At 39.4% G+C, this 25,365-nt stretch overlaps 1 protein-coding gene across 1 annotated transcript in view; it reads left to right on the forward strand.

The window, feature by feature from the left end:
• Window positions 1–17,178: 17,178 nt before the first annotated feature.
• Window positions 17,179–25,365, forward strand: part of LOC140338275 (ninjurin-2-like) — a 46,118-nt gene continuing 37,931 nt past the window's right edge. The window contains exon 1 of the mRNA XM_072422419.1: window positions 17,179–17,420. Within this exon, the coding sequence (XP_072278520.1) occupies window positions 17,304–17,420 (117 nt within the window). The 5' untranslated portion in view covers window positions 17,179–17,303. The remainder of the gene's footprint in view (window positions 17,421–25,365) is intronic.

Consider the following 25,365-nt stretch of genomic DNA (forward strand, 5'->3'; position numbering starts at 1 on the left):
CTCTTTTATATAGTTGCATAGTTTGGTTGAAAGAAGACCATCAAGTTCAACTATTCGGGAAATAAACATATTGGAAAGCCTACATATTCCAGAGATTCCAATATGCACAAATGATCCAGATCTATCTATCTATCTATCCATCTATCTATCTATCTATCTATCTATCTATCTATCTATCTATCCTATCTATCTATCTATCTATCTATCTCTCATCTATCTAAATCTTTTTCTCCATCAATATCTTTCTATTCTCTATATATTTCTCTGTCTCTAGCTGTCTGTTCGGATACATTTTGATTATTCCTATGTAATGGCGGTTTGTTCTATGTAATTGTAGTGCAGAATCTGCCCCCAGGCATCATAGTTGTACATCACACATACATTTTGCTATTGTGGATGCAGATTATTTTGGACAGAAATGTAATAGGTTTTTGTGTCCTTGGAGATAAAAGTTTCCATTATACAAAGTTGGGAAGTGTGGACATCCTGAGCCGACGAGTCATTAAGTCCCCCCTCCGATTCCCACGTTAGGCCCTCGCAGTACATTGCAGAAAATTGCTGTGTAGCTTTAATCATTGTCTCTGGCCATATCCTCCAGATGACACAGAAGAAGACCTTTCCTGTACAGATGCGGAGAATTCTACCCTGGAACAATGCTGACAATCTTGGCAGGGCGCGCACAGCTTCTCCGGCTTTTTTCCTTCTGAAATGAGACTATTGCAAGTCATTCGGTGTGTGTGCCAGTTAATGTGAAGCCAACTTGGACGCTGATTCGGCCAAACACAGAACTGATTAAACAAAAATTTTGTCTGTATTAGAGAGTTACCGAGCACAAAGACTGCGGGCAAACAAAGGGAAAATACGGCGCAGCAAAACACTTTTATTTCACACGTTCAGGGACAGATACAGTCTCTAATAAAAGAAATAAAACTTACGTAATTGTTACATGAGTCATTGTGCGTTAAAGTAGACCTCCAGCCAGACAGATATATATGCACTGTTTAAGTGCTAAAGGATTCATTTCGTCTTGTGATGTAGACAGGCCTGCCAGGCAAAAGCTGAACTCCAGAAAAAGAAATACTTATAAAGGGCTGATTTACTTGCAAAAGTATTGCTACTTGTATCCATCCATCTAAAGATTCATGCAGCCCAGCCCAGGGATGGTTTTAGATAAAATAGGGCCATGGGCAAATATTAAGTAGGAGCCCTGCCATTGGGCCTGAATTATTAAAGCTCCCGAAGGATGGAAAAGATACACTTTCATCAGTGAAGCTAGATGATCCAGCAAACCTGGAATGGATTTCTTAAAAGTAGTTTGTTATTTCTTTACAGATGTTTTCAATCCTGGACTAGATCTATTCCAGGTTTGCTGGATCACCCAGGTTTACTGATGAAAGTGTATTCTCTCCAGCCTTGGAGAGCTTTAATAAATCAAACCCATTTTATCAAATATAGGCCCAGCCAGCTTCCCATTTTGCCTTATCCTAAAATTAGGTAAGGTAAAACATGTTCACTAACAAATCACTTACTTTCCCAGTGACTGGATAGTAAATGGAGGAGCAGCAAACAGATGAGCTTATCAGTGACTGGATAGTAAATGGAGAAGTAGCAAACTGATAAGCTTATTAGTGACTGGATAGTAAAAGGAGGAGATGGAGAAGCAACAAACTAATGAGCTTATTTATCTCTAATTCTGCTCCTATCTGCTGTCAGCATGGTATTGTAGCACACCAGATTGACTCTTCTTGACATTTCTCCTTTCCCCAGTGTAAAAATCTGCTATAAGGACTATAGGCTGATATCAGTTGACAATATAGTTCATAGACCAAAAACAACCTTTGGTGGGCCCCAGTGATATACCCTTCAAAAAGCTTTTTTTGTGTTGTATAGGTCATAGGACAGCCGTGTTACCCTCCAGTGGCCCCCTGGCCCCTACTGCCATTCAAAAATGCACCAGAAAAGCTATGGATTTTTGTGGGCCTTTCCTCTCATTTCCTCCGTTTGACCCCCAGTCCCCAATTCATCCCTAGTGGTGGAAATATGGGTTTGGCCATTGTTAATAATGGAAGAAGTAAGAGGAAAGACTACAAATAAAGTGAAATAATGGAGTGTCTTATTTAAAGAGGGGTGTAAACCCAAACTGCATAGCATGAGAACAATTCTAGGAATTTCTAAATTAAACAGCTGCATATTCCAATACATTATTTTTAGTCAATGCTGCTAATCTTCTTCTATTGCATTTTGCTGTCTATATGCACTACAGCAATGGCTGCGTCCATGGTGGGCTTCCTAATGGTGACAATGGTGGACCATACCAATGTAAAGCGTGTTGAAATGGCTACTTCGGAGGTTTGTGTGACAACGCAGGAGCACAATTGGTAGAAAATGACAGTCACAAAACATTGCAACCCTATACCAGGGAATGAAAGAACAAGGACCTCACAGATCTAACTTTAAAGCAGATTTGAAAATGATTCTTGTATTTGCATTTTAAAGATTTAGGTGACTGAGTTTACATCCTGCTTAAGTCATCAGTAAAGGCTTCTTTTTATTTAACAAAAGCCACAACAAGCAAAAAAAAAATATCACAGCTCTGCAAATACCATTTCTGCTCTCTCCTATCATCATTCCAAGTAAGTACATTAATAATAGTGTCCAGTATTGAAGCAGACACTATCAGGCGCACAATAAATGCATGCTTCAACCTCTAATTTATAGAACTGCAACAATCTTATTTATAATCCATCCAGTCCAAAACTGCATTAAGTAAGTGTAGAGAGCCTAAATTACCACTGAAAGTCTATGAATATTTATTAACATTGTAATTTATCAAATATCTTTCTGCAAGAGTTAAAAAAAAAGCCGTTCGAAGCCTTCGAAGATTCAAAGGGAGTGAATTATAGTGAGACTGGGATTTTCAGTCGATGCTGATACAAAGCTGAAAATGATCAATTTGTTTTCTGGCCGTCGGTTAGTATATTTACTTGTCAAAGAATCAAGTGCTGGAATTGCGGGTTTCTGATGCTCTATAGGAAAAGATTACCTGCCAGAATAGGTGATTCATTTGATTGGATTATTTTGGTTCTCTGCTGATTGGGGATGGAAAGGACCACTATTGGTCCACCAGGAATTTGGGACATTTTACCAAAATGTTTTAATGTCTGCAAAATAGATCCAATTATAAAGTGAAAACTGCTTTTTATTTTTGCCATTGTCATATTATGCTCAATTCACAAAGAGATCAAATGCAACAAAAATAATGCATGTTCTTTGGTTCTTCTAATACTGCTGGTAGAATGCTGGAATGTCTTTCCAATTTTTAGATTTAACAAAGAGGTGACATAGGAAAGCACATGTCTCAAGCTAGGCTCAAAGTATCCAGGGCTGAGGGGCGCCCACAACCCATTATGTGAGTGCCAATCATTCCTGATAGAGTGGCTGCACCATGAGAGGAAAAAGAGAAAGTGCCAGTGATGGCATTGGACCAGGTAGAAGACTTCTAGAAGACTAAAAAAATGCTGATGGGTTCATAATGCCTGGAGTTCTGTAATAAAACAATGATAGTACACAAATCATTAAATTACTCACATCACAGCACAAGGGAAAAGTTGGGTAATTAGTGGAAGCTGCAGGAGATTTTCATCAGGAGACCAATATTTCCAGAAGTGTCCATTTGCCAATTAATTTTGGAGATGATCAAAGAGGAGTCCACCCAGGTTGGCAAAGGGAATGGAAAATATTTGTTGTTTTCTTTACAGATATGCCTTTTATGAATATCTTTTGTACAGCAACAGGGTAATTTTAAAACCCACTCTTGGGTAGGGATGGGAGAATGTTTAAAATTCGATCTCGTGGGGAATTGGGCCATTCTCGCTTACCAAACATGTAAGCGCGAAGGGCCTGTGTAAATTCGGCTGTTGAGATTGAATTTTTTTTGGGACCTGCAAGAGCAATTAGGTAAATAGAGCTGACAGCTCTGTTCCCCTGATTGCTCTTGCAGCCCTGTAGTATGTGTTCTTGGATAGAGATTCTCTATTGCGCACAGGAGGATTGCGCACAGGAGGATTCCCACGGCTGCATTCATGAATGCAGCCGCGGTACTCCTCCTGCAATAATTTCCTAGATCGTCCGATGGGTCCCCAAAATCAGTTTGCCGAAATTTCGTGGACCCATTAGAAGTTCGAGGAAATTTTCAGAGGCATTCTCGCTCATCCCTAGTCATGGTCATTGGACTTGATGGATGGTCACATTGGCCAACAAGGAAGTACAGTTGCAGGATTACCTCCACTCAAAAATTGAATATGGCAGTCTTTGGCAACTTAAGTGTTTTGGGGACCTCCCCTATACTTGATGTCTCTAAAAGGTCACATAAAATATTTAAAGATAGACTTGAGGCTCACTAAGAGCAAAGGTCAGAGACTATTCTACAGAGGAGACTTGAGTTATGTTGTAGGACATGGTTAGAGATTGTCTCAATGGTACATGTGACTGATAAAGGCCCCTTTAAATATCAATGTACCTACTAACACCTGGAACCCAAGGGCCACACTGCGAATACCAAAGAGCCATATGTGCCCATATGTGGCTTTCAGGTCATAAGTTGGGCCCCAAGAACATATAGCTGCCTCTTTCTCCAGGGACAAGTCTTGAACTTCTTTCCCCAGAGGGCACTATGTTTATATATATATGATGAAGATTCCTACCATTCCCCATTCTAGGGATCACCCTCTCTATGTAAAATTGTGTAAAAGCATATCTGTTATAAAAACTGCATTTAAAAAAATCTATTGGTCTAAAATCTCCACAGATGTGTCATCTGTCACCTTAGTTTATCGCTGTGTTCTTCTATTCCAAATAAACCTTGCACCTATTTTATTACTCCTGCCGGGTAAAACAAAAATGACTTCATCAATCTTTTTCACTACAGGCCTTTAAAATGCCCAAAAGGCAAATAATGGGATTTTCATGATTTTCCAGCCTACGATAGATTTGGAGATGAAAGTTGACGTGGGCTATTGAAATTTAAGTGAAGAGCTGCCACTTTCTCCCAATAAAGAGTGGCATTGGCTGGGGAAATCAATACACCGTTCTGTGCTTTGCTGCTTGCCAGTCACTGTCAGTCCCAGAAAACAACAGATTATGTTTATTAAGCTCTGTCATTAGGTGTTACAGAGCCAGGAGGACGCAGATCACTCAGCAATATGTCAATGGAACGTTTGTCAAAGGAAAAAGCTTTCTTTGGGTATATTGGGACCTTAAAGGCAAACTAAAAGTATAAGCCTCTTGCAGTCCTTGTATTGTAGAGCTCTGACTAGGGAGAGATAAGCTGCACAAGGAACAAATAAAGTGGGGTGCAGTGCTCATGTGCTCAAAGATGGTTTTAGGGTAGGAAAACTTAGCAATTGTCAAACAACCCCATCCCCTCCTGGGCCCAATTGACATAATTTCCTGATTATTATAGCTCTTCAAGACTGGAGAACGTAAACTATCATGGGAGTATCAGGGGGATTCAGCAAATCCCTAAATGGATCTGGTCCAGGATTCAAAACATTTGCTGGATCATCCATGTCCTCCCATAATAGTCTATGTTGTCCAGTCCTGGAGGGCTTTGTTATATTGGGCTCAATGGCAGGAGTGCAAGGTCCCAGAATGCTGTGTTTTTAAGGTCTCCATTTCATATTTGCATAGGCCCCCATTGTCCTTGCATTAGCTAACAGGGAACATGCTAAATGAGCAGACAAAATGCTACCAAACAGAACTGTTCTGCATGACAGATCTCTTAAAAAATAGATGGACCAAAACATAGTAAAACGTATCCTTGTACGCTATTCATATTAAACTGTTTGCCTGGGTTCTGCTTTAAAAGTGTCAATAAGCCCTTTTTGTATAATATGTTAATAAAAAAACAAGGATTAGCATACAAAAACGGTGCATTTCAATTCTATGTGTCTGATTTCATGGGTAAAGAGCATGGTACTTGCTGGATCATGAGTCAAGATCGCTGTTTTCAAATCAGAATTTTCCATGTGTAGAAAAGGAAAATGTGCTATGCATGCTTCCATTGCAATACCACATAGTTATTTTAGGGTATTCAGTTCCTGTAACATGCCCCAGTGACTTCGATAAACCTGTCTGCACCTGCGCATCCACAGTACAAATCCCTTTCTCTCACATAATGTGGAGAAATCAACGCAAAGCATTTCTGAGCTCTCAAATACATATGCTAAGAAGCCCTGGCTGACTGTGTTGTTTTCCATCTCTCAACACTCCCAGGTTTTGCTGCATAATAAAGTAGAGAAAACGCAATTGACAATGGTGTAATTATAGCATCACGCTGCTCAGGACTCCACAGGATAGCCCTGGATTGATATAATACCAAGAACTTGCAACTATTGCCGAAGTTGCTGGGGTTGCTGAAGTTGTTGAAGGTTTTATAAGGTAACACAAACATGTTTGGTATTGCAACAAAGCTTGTCATTAGATTAAGTGTGACCATTAGAATTGTAGTTGGTAGTCCCATTGTTTTTTGTCAATCTGCAAATGTCAAAGGATGTAGGGACACGCCTGATGACATTGGTTATGTGATCTTCCATCCCTTGCTGTTTAGTATCCCTTGGCAGCTTTATATCAGTTAACTCAGGATGATAGTACTAACAGGGTTCAGGAATTTCAGGTTGGCTTAAAGCTGGACTATGAGTACCTTAAAAGTTAAAGTAGAGTACCTTAAAAGAGTAAAAGTTAAAAAATGGCATTGACCTCCCCTACCAGGTCAACTCATATTAAGTAAAGTTTTAATTTTTTAACTCTGTCCTTAAACTCTCAACAGCTGGCATTCCAGCCCCTTATCTTCATGGCTAGGATGTTGGCAAGTCAATGTTTCAGCATTCATGATCCAGCTTGACTAGGAGGACGCTGGTTCTACACTGGTCACAGTGTATTGATGCCAACAAGAGGGACACCGATAAGACTGGTTGGAAACTGGCATGCACAGCAAATATAGTGGACGAGTGAGCAAGAAGACCAAAGAACTACAATTTAAGTGTTTTTCAGAGCCAGAGCTTTAGGGTTATTCCAGGGGTTGCTGAGGGTTCCTTGAGCAATGAGCATTTTCCATTGACCCCAGTAATGAGGTCGTTGTATCTGGTTTCTGGCAATCTTTTTGAAAGTCAAAAAGCAGCAGATGACAAAGTCACCAAAGGGCCCGGGTGTGAACATTTTTTGGGCTTTCCATTCAGCTACTGACCAGGCATATTCAATGTGATAGTAAAATGTGGCCTCAATGTCACAAATGGCCTTTGTGTAGTATTGGGATCTATCCTACCACTCCCAGGTGTGTATCTCTTAATAAAAATGAATTTATTAAAATATTTAAATACTTGTATCCCATTGGGGGATTTTTTTCCTGCAAATCTGCTGGATCCCAGTCACTCTCAATGGGTCGATCCACCAGCCCCTATATTACTACCATGTCCTGTAGTGGTGTAATGGATGGTGGAAGGAATGGCTGCAACTGGGGGCCAAGTAAGTGACATTCTCCAAAGTTTGTGTTTCAGAAGCATCCTTGGGTGGTGTTTTCTCTCATTTACAGTGTTTAATGGTGCTAACTTCAATTCAGGGGGAACCTTTCATTATCAAGTTTTTATTTTGCTTCAAAAATAGGGCAGTTTATATTTTCCAAATGTTCAACACACTCTTTTAGACCATTTTTGACTATCGCTTAGATCATGTTTTTCTGTAAAAGTTTCATAAATATTGATGACACTACCAGATGGTGGATACCAATGTTTTGGACCCCTTAGAGGTTCAAATGTCAGTTGTGGCTCTACCTATATTGTTGCCCTCCATATTTAGAACCTATATCAATTAAATAATTTTACGTGGAGGTATAAAAAAATCAATGTTATGACTCAGAAACAGGAAAGGCAGTTATTTCCTGGCATGCATGACATATTTTCCGACCACATCTATATTGAATTACGGTAGGGATACGAGCATTCTTGAGTTGATGGCATATCAAAGTGACAAAGAACAGGTCTAAAAGAAGCGTTATTGACTTCTTCCAGGTGCAAAATAGCACAATGCGGTCTGAAAGCTAATAGAAATTCTTAACCATTGGTGGCTAAACATTTACAAATATAACACAATAGGAAATAAAAGCGTTTAGGCCTATGTGCGGTGTGCCATTGCCGTAGAGGTTAATGGAGGAGAAAGTCATATTTCACACTCTGAAACCTCAAAAGTCTCAACGTACAAATAAAAAGGTGCAAGAAGTCATTGAAGATCAGGAATGCGGTCAGCAGTGAGCAAAAATCAATCGTCAGATGTAAGGCCCAAGCCTTTCTACTGCCATAATGATTGACCCTAGAGCATTCACAATAAGATAAAAGCTTGTATCACACAGTCTCAACTTATGATCGAGCTGCGACCTTTATACTTCATCAGTAAAAATATAAAGTGGATACCCTTTGTGTTGCAAAAAAAGGAGAATTCTGAGCAGGTCTCCACCTTGTAGTTGGCTGTAATTAGAACATTTTTAAGGGAAAGGAAGATAGTTTGGAATCTATGGTTTTGTGATTTATATTTTCCTGTTAGAGCTTTAGGCATTTTTTTGTAATGAAAGTTTAGGTAAACCCAAAAAGTAAAATATCACGTAAACCCACCCCCAAAGTGAAAATGAGGGCCAACCAGGACAAAATTCTTTGTACTTTGCACAATGGCATATTTTTGTAGGGGAACAGGGTCTCGCCAGAGGGCCAGTTGGTATTCTATGTGGCACAAAACAAAATAATTTTAGTGGGAATATCACTGGAGCACACTGGAGATTTTGTAGGGTTCCCTGGTGGACCAGTCCAACCCTGCCTGCATACTCCTTATTGTGGGCCCAGTAGCAACTCAAGAACCAAAGGAGAGAACAATATGATTTAGTGTTTTTGGGAGGGCAGGCATCAGAGACCCCTGACTGTCATTGACGTGCTAGTACCAAGAGCAAGTGACGCAGACTGTCAAATTTGTGATTTTCCATGGAGGTCTATATTTGGGGCTTTTGGTTATAGGATGACAACATTCATCTCCCATCTTATAATTGTGCCCCTGCATTGTCACCTGTCAGATGTCTTGTCAGCTGTCTCCCAAGCACAAACTCTGGTGCCGTGCACAGCTGAAGAGGATTTAAAGAACAGATTATTCGCTGGCTTCGTTCTGCACTGGTATTGGCCCATAGGGCTTTATAGCCTGGTCATACAATTGCCTTTTGTAGTGTTAAGCTGGACTAGCCTGCTGCCATTGTGTTAATGTGTTGCTGACTCTGCATATTTTTGAACCTATGATTTTATGCTACCAGAACCAATTTTGTGCCTGTGACCCTGACTATGCTTCGTCTTTACCCTTGGATACCTCGTCTGGTGGACTGATTACCTATGTATGACCCCTGGCTCTGTATTCTGGACTCATCTCTGCTGGAATTTTTTGTACTGCATAATCTGTGGGCTCCTGGTCCTCTGTCAGTTCTTTGCCGGTCACCATCCCTTGCACACTGAAGTCCTCCAGAAACTGTGTGCAGGGACGTCACATTGAGCTGCCCAAGTCTGAGCAGTGGCTTTGCTTTAGGCAAAGAGTGGGGAGTTAGATTTGTGGACTGGATTCTGGTGAGAACTTGTGCTGGTCCAGGGCCTTATACTATTATATTTAATGTGCTTTTAACATATGTTATGCATGGTATTTATCTTATGTAGACATCCAGAAGCCTTGAGACTTTTACTGGTGGCCATCATCTTCTTTCTAATGTCAGAAGCCACAATAGGTTAAGATTTGTCACTCAAGACATCCACTATGAAATTGTTTTTTTCCCTTACCTGCTACATGAAAATCTATGTAGGGATTGGTTGGGGGAGGTTGTGCCAACATAGAAAGTAACTGCACACACCCAAACTACGAGAGGACTATGACATGCAACAGCTGAGCTGAGCTGGGGATTGACGTTCCTGAACAGATCTGTTATTCAGAAGAACATTGCAAAAAATAATAAACAAAATAGTTAATGCAAAAGGAAAAAGCTGCAAGTAAGCAGTTAAAAAATTGTTTTTTTTTTTTTTTTGTGCTTCTACCTGTAATGTTTTCAAGGTTCTGACAGGGTCTCTTTAACGTGACCAGGTTTCATATTTAACAATTTGGCCTTTGTATTCCATTGTGAGCTGCAATGTTCCAATTAATAAACATAGCCTGGCCTTTCTTACCACGCCGCCTGTTGTTTTACACTCTGTAGAGATAGTGTGAGGATAGCACACTGATTACTCTAATATGTGGAAACAATATCTCCTGACACTTTCTCCGTCACTCCGTGTTTTACACTCTCAGTTTTCCCATCACCTCTTAGCTGAATTACTTTCAGACATGGAGATTAGACCGATAGTTCTGTAATCATTTCTGTTGTGTGATAGGAGATGGTAGTCCTCAGAAGTTTCATCGTTGGTCACAAAAAAACTCGGAATGGACGCTAGAGCGACAAGTAGAACATTGGCTTCCAGCAGCCAATTAAAGTTCGTCATTCATTTACTGGGAGAATAAAAGACAAATTGGCATTAGTTACATAAAAAGGTAAAGGGACCCAGTCAGCAACCTAAACATTTCAAGGAATAGGCACAGAAAACAATATTTTAAATAATTCATTACTATTCGTGTGCAATATGCCTTTACTAGAAAACCTGACCGCTACAGGAAGAGTCAATTTTTAGCCCGCCTTTTCATTTCAATTTTTCAAGCCCTTTTTCTAATTACTGTCCCAGCATCTTACCTTGCTTATTGCATTAAAGTTTATTTAACTGTTGGCTTTCAGATTTGTAGAGTGGGAATTTCTCTGCTTGCTGAAAAGTTACAGCCGGTTATGGATAAGAGTGGCAGTCCAATTTCAACAGAAGTCTTAATTCTGAATGGAGTGGAAGGGTTCTTTTACACATTGATAACTGAAGCTGGTGAGTGGTTATTACAAGCCATGGGTCTCATACTGTCCAAGGTCTTCATTCTAAATGGGGAGGATCAATCTACACATTGATGTCTGATGCTGGTAACTGGCTGGTATGGCCCATGGATCCCATACTGTCTGAGGTCCTAATTTTGAATGCAGTGGAAGGTTTCTTCTACACATTGATGTTTAAAGCTAGTGAGTGGATTTCATAGCCCATAAGTCCCATACTGGTAGGTCTAACTTCTCAATAGTGGCAATGTTTGTATGGTTTGAGGGGTGTGCTAGGCAGAACGTATCATTTAAAGGGGTATGTATGAAGGTATGTTTTTTTTTACCTCCCCCAGAACCGAAAACGTTGCATAATTTCTCTTTTTTGTCTGCATGGTTTATCCCAGCCTTGTAGCTGTCACTCTTTCAGGACAATTTGTTCCTAATTTAGAAGCAGGGACAAATATATGCATTAGAAATAAAACAGTAAATCATATACTAAATACCATCATTAGGGGTGTCAACTAGATTAAATTAGCAGAATCCAATATTTTTCCCCACAGGGGGCCTTTAAAATGATTAAGGTGAATACTAGATACCATTTCTTTACACTGGCGTATTTTTATTACATTGGCAAATGAAGGCGACGGTTAATTTACTGTAAGCCTCACCAAGTTCAACTAAAAGGGGTCTCGTCATTAATTAAAGCATAGGCCTCAGAAATGTGTCTTAAATTGTTCTCGATGTTAATATTAGTCTCCCACCACTAAATGGATCTAGGTTATTTTTCTTGCACGTCTCAGCTTCACTTTATGTGTCCGACTTGAATTACGGAACATGTTTCCTCCCCAGACTCCAAAGCAGATACTTATAAAAATTAAAATCAAATTAATTTGTCTACATTAATCTCGGTAATGACTGTCTAGCAGCCACTGAGGCGCACATTCGGAATGCACTTTACATATTATTAAGGACAGGGAGCGTTTGGTTCACCCTTTGCTGGTGACAAATGTTTGGCTGGGTAGTAAAGGACCGCCTGACAAAACACGTTCTCGTTAGCATAAACATGTCAGCTTCATTTTTTTGTTCTATTTTTAGGTGGTGAAATTGTCAGGTTTAGGACAAATATTCGACTGGATGATCAAGTTGTTTCATGAATATACATCAAGTAGTATGGAATATAGAAGACATGCTTACGTCAACTGTAAGTTTGGAAGACGGGTCAATGTTCTTGAGCTGAGTCAAAGACAGGTGAATTTTGGGTAAATCCAATCTCCAAGCAAACCAACCCCTTCCATTCACTCCAACCTGAACCCCTCTACCCATACCAATTAACACATTCTAACAAAGAAATGTAATTACTTAACGGAGTCATGTGATGCTCCACAACACGTCTTCAACTCCTAAACTTTTTGTTCCTTTAACAACCAAGACCTACCTTTATCTAGTTGTTGCCGTCCCTTGTTGTGGTTACCAATGATCAGGTAATTTTTGAAAATTGCAAATTTGAAAACCCTACTGCCATGTAGTATCTTTACATTGTAAGCTTTACAAGTTAATCACAAAGCCCCTAAACCCTTGATATTGTCACCAAATTTGCTTAGGGGCAGTTCTCAACGTCTTATGGATCGCAGATACTCAAATAGTAGGAACATGCCATTTTTCCTATCTTTGTTCTTGGGCACCTTGGAGTTTTGGGTATTCCTGCTCACCTATTTCCAAGGCCTTCATTCAGAATTGAAGGGTTCACCTACACAATGTTGTTTGAAGCTGGTGAGTGGCTGTCATAGCCCATAGGTCCCATACAGGTAGGTCATCTAGTAAATACCATCAATAGGGGTGTTAACCAGATCAGTTAAAATATTCAAATATGTTCCCCTATAGGGGGTTTCCATGCCATGAGTTCTAGCTCTGTTGGTAGCCACCATGGAGTTTTGGGTGATGGTGGGAGGCCTTCATAAAGGGCACAGTAGGTTAGCAGATCCTGGAATTCAGCACAGGGATAACAGGAGCCCCTCATATTGGGCAGAACATGTGTACAGACCCAGAAGCTCGACACAGGTATGGTAATAATCCTTCATAATGAACACAGCAGGTGTACAGACCCCGGAACTCAGCACAGAGATGGCAAGAACCCCTAAACCCAAGAACACAGAAGCAGAAATCTCACCGGTAGGGCCCCAGAAAAAAGAAGAGACTGTCCAGTAGATTAACTCCCCAGCACCTCCCAAACGCTGAAATATTAGTTTTGGATCGACTAGCTTCAAACAAATATAGAAAAGATATTGCTCTCACAAATGTGGAAATTTTATGTAAAATATACAGCAAATGCTGAACATATAGAACATATTTTACTAGATGACTGATTTTGCATTCTCATGTTTTGAAGTCATCTAGTATTAGGACGTTGTCATTTGCTGCTGTCCTCCAAACTTCAAGAGCCAAAAACAATTACAAGATAGTCAATAAGTGTCACCTTCTGATTCAGATCACGCTTGGACCTAGAGGGGAGTAGAATTTATCAGAGAAAGAACTCATAAAGCTGGTGATAGAGCTGATGATACCAAAGAGTATGACCAATGAATAATGTCAATATAATGGTTTGAGTTTTTAAGAAAACGTAGTAAGTGTTTTCACCACACTTGAAAATACAAGTTTTGTCTGGTATTCTTTAAAAATCAACCTTAAAGCAGAACTTACACTTCAAAAGTTTGTGATCAGGTGGGTTTTATTGCAGAAAGATGGAAATGATGTCCCTTTAGCAATATAACTTATTTACTTACCTAATAGCTTTCTTTATCTGCCAAAATCCAAAAATCCAAAGCCACTAGGCTTCTTTTGCCTTTTTGCCTGTGAGGTCCCAACTTGCATTACTGTTTGCCTTTTTTTACATTTTTCAGATATCTACTGGCTGGTCATGTAACGTGTTGAGTCTAAATACTCTTTTGTTCTCTGCTGGGGAAGAGTGGTCCTGGATACTGTAAAGCAGTGTTTCCCAAACTTCTTAACATGGGGGAACCATTGAATCAATGGGGTCTTCAGGGAACCCTGGCTATAGTTACTATATCCACAACTCATAGTACATTAGGCATAATGGGCAGTGGTAAGAATGCCTCTTACATTTCTGGCAATTTGGAGGAATGTCATTCTTACGGATAGCCAAAAAGATCACCAGTGTCACCCTAAACTGACCTGAGCGGCCCAAATTGCTCACTGCTCGAAGAACTCCTAGCAACCTCTGGAGGAATCCTGGTTGAGAAACACTGCTGTAGAAGGAGGTGCTGATGTGATCATATCTGTTCTATGAATAAGCACATTGTGAGTGCAGAAAAAAATGCTCAAAGAGTGGGGCCATGATGACCTACAGTCAGTTTTACTTCTTCCATGGTGAGTGATTCTGGGAACTATTCATCACGGAGGATTGAGGATTTTAGAAGAAGGGTATGGTTTGCAGGGTAACAGCCCTGAAATCAAAGTTTATTACAGCCAGAGATGGTATTAATTTTTACTTGTCCCAAAGACTTCTATGGGGTAAATAGATCAATCTGCTCCTATCCATAATGCACAGGAGTGTCTACTGCATTGGGGTGCTCTTAGTATTGATTTTAAATGGAGTTTTTTTTTAAAAAATTTAATGGTAGACTATAAAAAACTTAGAGGTATCTGGAATACTTAAAGAGTCGATGTTAAAGAAAGTCAAACCAATCCCTAAAATTCACTGGATCTTATGAGTCTTCTCAGTTAGGCTTCCAGGTAATAGCAAAAAAAAGAGCCAAACCAAAATTATATGAATCTGAAGAAATTTTAATTTAAAAAAATAGCCAACACATTTTGGTGACTCAAAACAGTTCATTAGGGATTAGGTATTGTATGTGGACTACCACCAAGATTTGTTTTTTAGTGTAATAAATAGAATATATCTAGGGCTACAGAAAACTGCTGGAGGGGCAGATATAAAACCAATCACCCTGAACAACAACAGGGAGAAGCCTTGATTGATCTACATTAAAGGAAGCTCCTGAAGAAAGTCCAGCAATTGTTTCATTCTGGATTACTACACAGATCTGGAAGAAAGGACGCCAAGAGTTAAGAAAACATTCAATTGCTTTTTCTATTTAGGCAATATTTGCTTACCCTGAAGTTCAGCTTTAATTCCTAATTTATAGCAATCACAACATCCCTGAACTTCCTGTGCTCATTTATATATTCCAGCTCCGCTGTGCTTCGCGTTTCAAACGCCACCCGATATACGAAAGACACTTCCTACATTGCAATAATTTGCTAAACGAGCTCTCTGCAGAAGTCGTTTCAGTTTTTATAGGATTACTGAATAATTCATAGTGTTTGACAAGGGATTATCCCAGATAAGAAAATATTATTTTGTAATCTTACCATTTGCGTTAGTGTTTCCGTTCTTCTACGACGTTATTGTTTCATAAGCGCCGCGACATGTCATTGCGTCTGTGCAGAACTCAGCACAGCTTCGGCTGCTTGTCCATTTTCATTGTATTGCAGGAGATTTTTATCTCATATTGATTCTGCTCAATGGCGTGAGGAGCCGTCTGTTTACAAAAGGTAATGATGTATCTGCTCAGTCATGACCGGGCCTGCCTCGGCAGCAAAAATTGCAACAAGCTACATTACCATAAGCTTGTGCAGAAAGACGTTTTGTTCCAATCTGTTTCATTGCTCATGTTTGTCGTGTCGCCCAGAAAAATGCTAAGAACATAATATTCTGCTATTGCTGGGAAAAGCAAATACGTAAAAACAAGGACACAAGGAGTTCAAGGATTATGTTAATTTTAAATGTAATCTAGAATTCTTAAAATAAATTGTTTTATATTGAAAATTGAAGGTCCACTTAAACTGGCCAACCCCCTCCTCCTTCTGTAATAATCTAAGAAGATGGTAAAAAGTTGTATTTTAGCACGTAGAATACTTGATTTTCTGTGCTTTTGCCTTTTGTAGGTGACAAGGACTCCTTTTACTTTTGGAAAAATCAATTAATTACCGGTTTTAAAATAATATATTCAAATATTATATAACTATGAAGTGCATCCTGTCTTCCAGTAGAGGTGCATTGGATGGTTGTCTTTATATTTTAATACTATATAGTGAAGAATCCTTAAATGGTGGCAGCACTATATGATAACCCACATTGCTGCTCAAAGATAAATGAAAAGGGAAAATAATGGACAGAAAATGGTTTTAACAGATTACAAGGGTATGGGGGATCATCCTATATAGATATAGTATGCTGGTTCTGTATAAGAATACAATTGTACTCCTCCAATCTTGTGGGAAGTCTGAAGACCTTTTTTCAGTTCCACCATGATTGTGCACAAACCCAGATGTGATTTGATGAGTTTGGTGTAAAGGAATTTTTCCATACAGAGTTCCATAAGGTTGAAGTGAGGTTTGCTTTGAGGTTGAGTTGAGGAACTTGACTTCCATCTTACTGAATATCTTTGGAATGAATTGGAGGGCCAATTGTGATCCAGGTCTTCTTCTCCAACATCAAAACCTGACATCAAAAAGGTTCTTTTGGTTAAATAAAAACTCCAATTCCAACTTGTTTGGAAATCCATTCCTGGAAAGATAGATTCTGCTATAGACGTAAAGTAAGGAGCAACTCCATAAAAATGGCCATGGTTTTTGAATGAGTTGTCCGGAAGATTATTCAGTCTCGGAAAGTGCAGAGGAAGCCGGAATGGCCATGTGCAGTTCAGTGATTTTGAAGGTTCCATGGAGCGATCAGAGAGGTTAGAATGTCTATTGCAGAAGGAACATCTCCTGTCCCTTTCTGCATCAAGGCCCTGTGTGATCACAAGTGGAACTTTATTTCTGCCTCAAGGATGTTTCAAGATCCAGAAAAAAAGCAAAAGAAAAATGAATTAAACTTTTTTTTTCCAACCCACAATACGTAACAGCAAGCTAAATGCAGTTTTGGCTAATTTACCTACACAGTAACATATACCTGCTTTAAACCCCTTCAGCAATGGGTAAACAAAACCCCTAATAGTATTTTTTTTTCTGTAAGTTGAAATGTACTATACAGCTAAAAAGCTTTGAAACAGCCAGAACATGACAGCATCAGCAGGCAGCGACTGTGAATAAAGCCAAAAAAAAAAAAAGTGGAATCACACAGCCGATACAACGAGTAGTCAGAACTCAGCTGAAACAGAGCTGAAAGGCAAGGTGAGAGATCGTGGGTGTAATACTGAGTGTGAATCGACCTAGATTGAGTGTGTTTTATTACCCTGCGCATCCAGCACAACAAACAGGTAGCTGCTGAACTTCGCAAGACTTTATTTTTTAGTTCTCATTCTTTTTTTTTTTAATAACCAAGCTAGCCATGACCTCAATATTTCACCGAGCAATGCACAGGAGAATTTCCGAAGATGACAGCCGCGAGTCCAGCGATGAAGATCCGCTTTTCCACCCAGGGCCTCACAATGAAAGTCCAATTAATGTAAGTGGAAACTTGTTCATTTTCAATGGTAAAATACTTGATTATTATCTTATTATGAAAGAGGAAATTCAGTCCAAAAATACAAGTAAAAAGTCACTTTTACTGATGCCCCTAGGGATTGACTACTAGTGTTTCTCAATCTTTTTAACATAGGAGAACCCTTGAAATAACTTTTAGGTCTTCGGGGAACCCCTTCTATAATTACTAAATCCACAGCTCACAGTACATTACTTTGGTGGTCCTTGGGAAGAATCACATTTCTGCCCATTAGGAAGAATCCCCCCCCCCCCCTTACAGATAGCCAAAAAGATCATTGGTGTCACTTAAACTGACCTAAATGGCACTGGAGGAACCCTGGTTGAGAAACACTGGTCTACTGCATCATTGATGAACTATGCAAGAAAATATGGAAGCCTGGGTAATATGTTTTGAAGCCAAGACCCTAGAAGAAGACATAAATCATTATTCCAAATGCAAATTATTTGCTAATGATCTATTTAAATCATTTACATACAAGTTGAGCATTGAAGCCTTTAAGTGTCCACCTAAAATATAAGATGGCGTATGGGGTGGTATTATGGGTAATCTGTATAATTTTGGCACAGATGTCCCACTTCAAACCATACCAAGCCCAAAAAACATCAAGATATATTTTAGACATGATTTCGTGATGGTGATGTGGGACAATAATATAGCTGTTTTCTGTGCCATTTGTGTATTGGACTACACCTTGTTGACACATTCATTTACTGACTTGGGGAAAGTAAGTAAGGATGAAGGGACCCAACAACAGGTTCTGCTGAGTGTAAGCGAACTGTTTAGAAGTATATAAAGCCAAAGAAAAAACAAGGTTCCGAATAAAGTAGGGATGGTTTAGGCTTGTATAGCTGTCTATAGCTGTATAGCTAAAATTCACCATCTCTATTTGTCCTGGGGACCACTGTCACTGGTATTGAAAGTGAGATAAAAAAAGAATTATTGCTGTCAGAAATATATGTGATTATTTTTACTTTGAAGATCTTTGGTTTTATTCCCTCCCTACTGCACCCAAACTAAATAGATAGACTATATGATTTAGGTCACAATTATAGTTCATAAAAGCCATCAGCTTAAGCAACAGCAAGTCCACAAGAAAGTAAATCAACCCGAATGTGTTGTATCTACCTCTATTGTAAGTGATACTCAAGAACAAGGTCAGCCATAGGTTACATTTTTTTTCTGATACATCAACTCGTTGTAAAAAAACAAGTACCCCCCTGCCTTGTAGTATTCTCCAGCCTAACAATTACTCTCATCGCGGCAATAACTCCCCACCAAGCTGTAAAACTACCATCCCAACAATAACTCTCAGCTCAATAATAACTTCCCACCACCAGAAACCAATACCTCCAGACCACCAATAATCTCCAGCCCACCATTAATCTCCTGGCCCTAGCAGTAACCCCCATCCTTGTAAAAAAAAAAAAAAATGCTCAACAATAACACCCAGCCATTCACCATCACCATGTGGTAGATCCTCAACTAATCTTATCTTGTGCTCGCTTCTCAGGCTTATTGATGGACGCAGAAATTGTTGCGTTCCCCTGCTGGTCACTCACTTTCCAGACTTATTTAGTGTCCTCTCCATGCACTCCACCTTCTTTTCTTCTTTCCTCTTGGCAAAGGCAAGTTTAGACCAGACCAGTGCAGTCAATCACCAATCCTACTATATTGTGTAGAGAGATTGTCCACAGTGCTGGCAGTGAACCCCTCACAGGGCAATGATGATGTCTCTCAAGTTTCACACGCTAAAGACCGGTCAAGTCAAGAAATGCTAAGGGTTCATGTGTAGAATAATCTTATGGGACAATATGGCCAGGCTGGTGTCTCCAGAAACTTGGAGACCTTGCGTACAAAAAGACAATGCTAAGAACAAGTCCAGAGATGGAAAACAAAAATTGGAAAAAGTCTGAGGAATAAAAATCTAGAGCCTTCTGAACGTAGTCTACAAGATGGAAGAAAAAGGGGGAACATGACGGAAACCTTTAAATATATGAAGGGTTCCTCCTAGCATGAGGAAAGTTTAAGACAAACCGAACTATTTTATTTTAGAGTAGTTGATGGTTGAAACAGACTTCCAGCATAGGGAGGGGGAACTCCTAACTATTGTGGATATAAACATAGATCTATATTAACAGGCAAAAACATTTTAAAATATCCAAGAAACTTGGCCTTTTTCTGCCACCATTTTTCATGTTTTTGGGGTTCTATTACCAGCAAAAAACTTTAGTTTTGCAGATCTACTGGAAGGGTTAAATTGTTGTTTTTGCCCTCATCGGGAAGATACTCCCTGTCCAGGTATCAGTTATTGGAACAGAATAAGAAGAGGTTCCCTCTATGGGGTCACAAACAACATTTAGAACCTAGGAGAAAAATCTCAACCAAGGAAAAACTAAAAACGCTTTGGAGGAAGTTTTCTACATATTAATTAAAAAGATGAAAGTGAAAATTTTCTATAGAGGAAACAGATCTGAACTTCTAGCCGAAAGGAAATCCAGTCCATCAGGAGATGCATCAGTGACCCCGGAGAAGTGAATTAGCAAAGATTTGAGGTAATTTCATTTGACAGGAAAGGTCTATGGAAAACTTTAACCTTGTCGCTTTCATCAAAGTTTAATCTACAATAGACCTAATTGTTGCGATGTGTCATCGGGTCAGCGGTCCGCGAGCGCCGTGTAACAAGCTGTTCATCTGTACGAATGATACAAGTGCCTATAATGGCATATTTCATGAATATGGCTTGTAAGAGGATCCAAGTAAATGTAATGATTATTAGCAATTTAACTTTACTGGTTCGGGATTTTAAAACCCCAAAGGGCATTCTGTATATTTGTTTCTTTCTAATCCCTATCCATTTCTTGATTCTATTAGCATTTAAAGAAATACAAATTTAATCCAGACCGAAAACCGCAGCTGAAATATAAATATGGAAACTGTTTCACCTGGCAAAGTATTTGTAACTCTTCAGTCAGTACCAGTATCAGCACCAAGTCCTGGGGGCAACCGAGTGCTGGCAGACGCAACCAGTCTCCCGAGGCTGAGCGGGGGCTGCTATAGGGGAACACTGTGGCGATAGATTGGAGGACTGGTGTCTGGAGAGTCCTGGCACTGACCAGGGCCCTTACACTAAGGTCCATGAAGGCCACTTAAATAAAAATGTACACCTTTTTGATTGTCCGGCCCCTAGCCACTATACACCGCCTCAGGGGCAATCGCACCTGGCTGCTATAGCCAATATTAACTCACAATTCTCCACTGATTATTATACCACACTTTGTTTTAAGATCACCGACACCTTACTTCTCCTACATTTTTAAACCCTTTCCTTCCTGTTACCCCCTTTATCACCCAGTCATGCCATCCCTTTCTTCATTGCTTTCTCCTGCTTGCCCCAGGCCCATCCTACCTGCACAGACTAAAGCAGCTCTTTTCAACTGTTTTCACATGGAGAACCCTTAAAAAAAAAGTTTTTAGAGGACCCCTGCCATAAAGAACAATATCCACAGCTCACATCCAATTAAAATGGCGGTCGTTGGGAAGAATACCAACTTCATAGATAGCCAAAAAAAGTCATTGGTGTTATTAGTAACTTACTTGAAGAGCAGAAATTGTTCAAGGAACACCTAGCAACCTTTGAAGGAACCCTTCCACCAAACCCTGGTTGAGAAACAATGAACAGAAGAGTGACACTGACATAGTGTCCCGTGTTACCAACCTGCAAAATGGATGAGGAAACACTCATCACACTTCCAGGCTAATCTTTACCACCCCCTCTTTTTTTAGCTCCAATGCATCCATATCCAGCCCCCAGTACCTAAAAACATGTTTGGTCCTGTATTTACAGTCTTTTGTTTGCTTTAGGTAAATTTTGCATTGCTATAAAAGTGTATGGACTGCTTTCCTAAAGCAAGTCAACTTCAAGTCAAATGTCCATGAATTCAGAATGATGTCAGTAGAATTTTACACACAATACAATCACTGCCATTGTCATGTATTCGATATTGCATCTAGTGAGCAGAGAATAAAGCCAGCTGTATTTTTAGAAACCATACAAATGCCTGCAGGTAAATACACAATTCCAACTATAAGCAAGCACGCAGCAGGCGTGCACCGGTCACGTGGGGGGTCACCTGACAATCAGTTTGCAGAAGTCTCTGGAAAAGCCACAAAGTCTGCGGCGTAATGACACTTTGCAGTACATAAAGTACAGTGTACATTTAGGTAATCGCCTCATTGTGCATTAGCGCTTTTCTTCCTGCCGGTTAGTTTACATTAAACAAAGAACAGATTGTCGTTGGGTTTATTCGTATATAAATATCTCTGCCCCCGGGCCTGCTTCCATCATCTCATTCGAGGCACAGTTCAGTGGATATGATAGATTGCCCGAGGCCCTAGGCCAGCAGCGTAAATACACCATTAGCATGGAGACAACAACAGACTTTTCCCGCAACGCGCCACTCTGCACCACAAGAGAACCTGTCATACACACATTACCACAGCTCACACAGCATCATTTTCAAAAAATCGAGATGTTCCAAAAATAATGCTTAGTAATGTTTGTGTTGTTAAAAACATAAAGCTTCTGTAAGGGGGAATATTGAAGATTTGATTATTTGTAAATGTAGAACTCTCCCTGGCAGCAAAAGATATACACCGATATATAAATATAAAACTGCTGGGCAGGTTTTTGGGTACTAAGTATATATCACACAGACACTCCAAGGTTTGCATCTAATTTCTGACTCCTATAAAGTTTTGGTCGGGGTCATTGGGCCCAGGTACTTTGTAGAGCTTTGCATATGATAGAGCCTGCAGGTTCATCTTACCTGGTATCCAGACTTCATTCTTAGTGTCATCTAAAAACAAACTTTTAGGTCACCTAACCAATGTCACCTGACTTTTTTCTTTCTATTCTGTTGTTGATAGAAAAGGTTGACTTTTACCAGAACAATAAAAAGGTTCAGGTTCTGGTCAGGGTCCATGGACCTGGAAGCTTTGAGGAGCTTATTATGGGATGAAGTCTCCAGTTCTTAGTTTATGTCTCTTCTCTTTTTCTTCTCTTGTCTCCACTTCCCTCCCATCCGTTTTCTCTTTTTCTTATATTCTCTTACTTCCTCCCCCCACCCCTTCTATTCTTTTCTCTTTGGCCCTGATTTAAAAAAGTTCTTCAATGCTGGGGAGAATACACTTTCATCAGTGAAGATGGGTAATCCAGCAAACGTTTGCTAACAATTAGCTAATGACTTTTAAGAAATCCATTCCAGGTTTGCTGGATTAACCAGCTTTCCTGATGAAGGTGTAGTCTCCCCAGCATTGGAGAGCTTTAATAAATCAGGGCCTTTGTTATCTCTTCTCTTTTTCTTCTCTTTTCCTACATACCCTTCTTTTCTTTTCTCCTCCTTTTTTCTTTTCTTCTCTTCTTTTCTCTTTTCTATATTCTCCTCCGATCTCTTCTCTTCCTCTATTCTCTTCTTTTCCTCTCTCTCCCATCCCTTTTGTTCTCTTTTCCTTGCTCTCTTTGTCTCTCTATTGTGACAACTTGACATAGTTAAATAGTTATATAGTTAGTTAGGTTGAAAAAAAGACAAAAGTCCATCACGTTCAAGCACTAAGAAAATAAACATACCCGGATAAAAACCTATAGACATATTTGATCCAGAGGAAGAAAAAAAAGCAACATTCTGCCGGGGAACAAGAATGACTGTTGTCAAAATAATAAAAAGGCAAAAAAGCTGCCTGTTAGAGATCACCTGTTGGTCAAGAACTGACAAAGATTAAGTTGGTGGCTCACATGTTCAAATCAAACTGAGTTTGTTTTGTGTGTGGTTTACTCCTGTCAATACCAGTTGAGCCTGTGCCTTGCATATATATATATATATATATATATATATATATATATATATATATATATATATATATATATATATATATATATAAATAATATGTATTATAATATAAGTCTGCCACTACTGTAATGGACCTCCAAGATAATTTGTTTTCTTGGCTTAATTTCCCTTTTGTAATTATGCGCTGTCATAACAGCAAAGGAACATCACTTCCAAGGTCATTCCCTGTGTAATAAAATGCATCACCAATCTATAACACCTACGCTATCTGTCCAAATGGATGCAGAATTATCATTTGTTACCAGTAAATGGTTCTGTTAATGCTGCAGCATTTGCGCATTCCCATCCTTGTAACAATCTTTCGGGGAAGACCCTTTTGTGTTCCACTTTACCAGTTCTCTTGTGTACAAAGCCACCTCTATAAAGACATAAATAGCCTGTGCAGAACCCTGACCCTAACCCTAATGAACACTTTTGGGACAATACTTTGGTACAGAAGTACATATACTGGGAGAAGAAGGCACTGTATGGGGTCAATCAGGCATCAAGTGTTGGCACTGTATGAACAAAGTGGCAGGAGGAGAGCAGAGCAATGACAATTGGCTGCTCTCAATCCTTGCAGCACCACCACTAGGCGCTTTCTCCTATGATTCATCACCATTCATGGAAGCATTTGACCAGATATGACTATACTTCCTAATTATTGAATTGATCCCTGTACTCATATATTTCATAAGCTACAAAACTTTACACCCTGCAATCCACAAGTCCTCTGAGGAAGCCATTATAGGCGAAACGTGTCGGGACACAATATTCAAGCATACAATTCTAAAGTTTTTATTAATGAGGGATTTCATGTGTCTAGAACACTAGTCCCAACAGATCCCCTTTACAGCCTTGCATAGGGGATGGGACTCTTGAATTTTGTTTAATATTTTAATATTATGATATGCATATGTATTGAATGTGTGTTATATGATTGTTAATATAACTTAAACCCTAGTTCTTTTCTCGTCTTTATTTCCTACTTATACTTACCTCTCGGGTAGGCTCATATATATATTTATTTATTAAGGAAAGGTAGTTTCCGTTCTTCTTTTTCCCCACAGACGATTGCTCCTCCTTCACTGTCCAATCACGGGCTAAAGGGTGGGGAAGTGACCAGGTTGTGTTTCTTAACTGCAACTGGGAAAATTCAGGTCAAGTTTTGGCTTGTGTATCAGTGTACCAGTTACCCGTGTATTTAGCTGTTTCCTGGTGTTCAGCTTTAAAACCACAACTATCACTTTGCAATCAGTTATAGAATAAAGCAATCCTTCTTTAATATTCCACAATATAATGAAGGGTAACATGGCAGGTTCCAGGATTCAAAATTGCCTGCTGAAATCCCTTTTAATAAATGACTCTGGGATTACATTAAATACAACCCCTCCGCGTTTTCATAATGCTGCACAACGCGGCTTCATTTTTCTTGCAGGATCTATTCGCTGTATACATTCAGGGCTCCTCGCGATTACATCTTCAGACCTCCTTTTCAAAGCAGACAGTAAATGACAGAGGCAAGGAAATACATTATGCAAAATGATCATAATCACTTAGAAGCCGGTGCCATTTTTAATGCTTATTTATGATGCAGGTATCTTTGTGTTGTGCATAACAATAGCTTCAAATAATTATTTTGTCACATTCGTCAGATTTATTCAGGAAAAAAGTCACTTCTAAGCGAAACTTTTTGATGCAAAGCATCACGCGACACACTTGCCTCTGCTCTTGAAATAGAAATCTGAAAAAATAAATGTATAGTGTAGTGACAAAGAATTTATTTTAAATGTGGAGTAAATTAAAGGGGAAAAAAAGGTTTGCCGGCAATGGATAGCAATTTCATTTGCCATATAAATATGGCGGATGAGGCTTTGATGTAAATTTTACCTAGAGCTGCGAAACAGGTAAATGGCGCTCCTTGTGGGAGATGGAAGTGTCATCTTTACAATCATCTTCATAATTTGCCCCTTTTAGCCCTATGAATGGTAAAATCTGGAGAGCCAAATGGTGAATGGTGA

The sequence above is a fragment of the Pyxicephalus adspersus genome, chromosome 9 (assembly GCF_032062135.1).
Source record: "Pyxicephalus adspersus chromosome 9, UCB_Pads_2.0, whole genome shotgun sequence".
Lineage (NCBI taxonomy): Eukaryota > Metazoa > Chordata > Amphibia > Anura > Pyxicephalidae > Pyxicephalus > Pyxicephalus adspersus.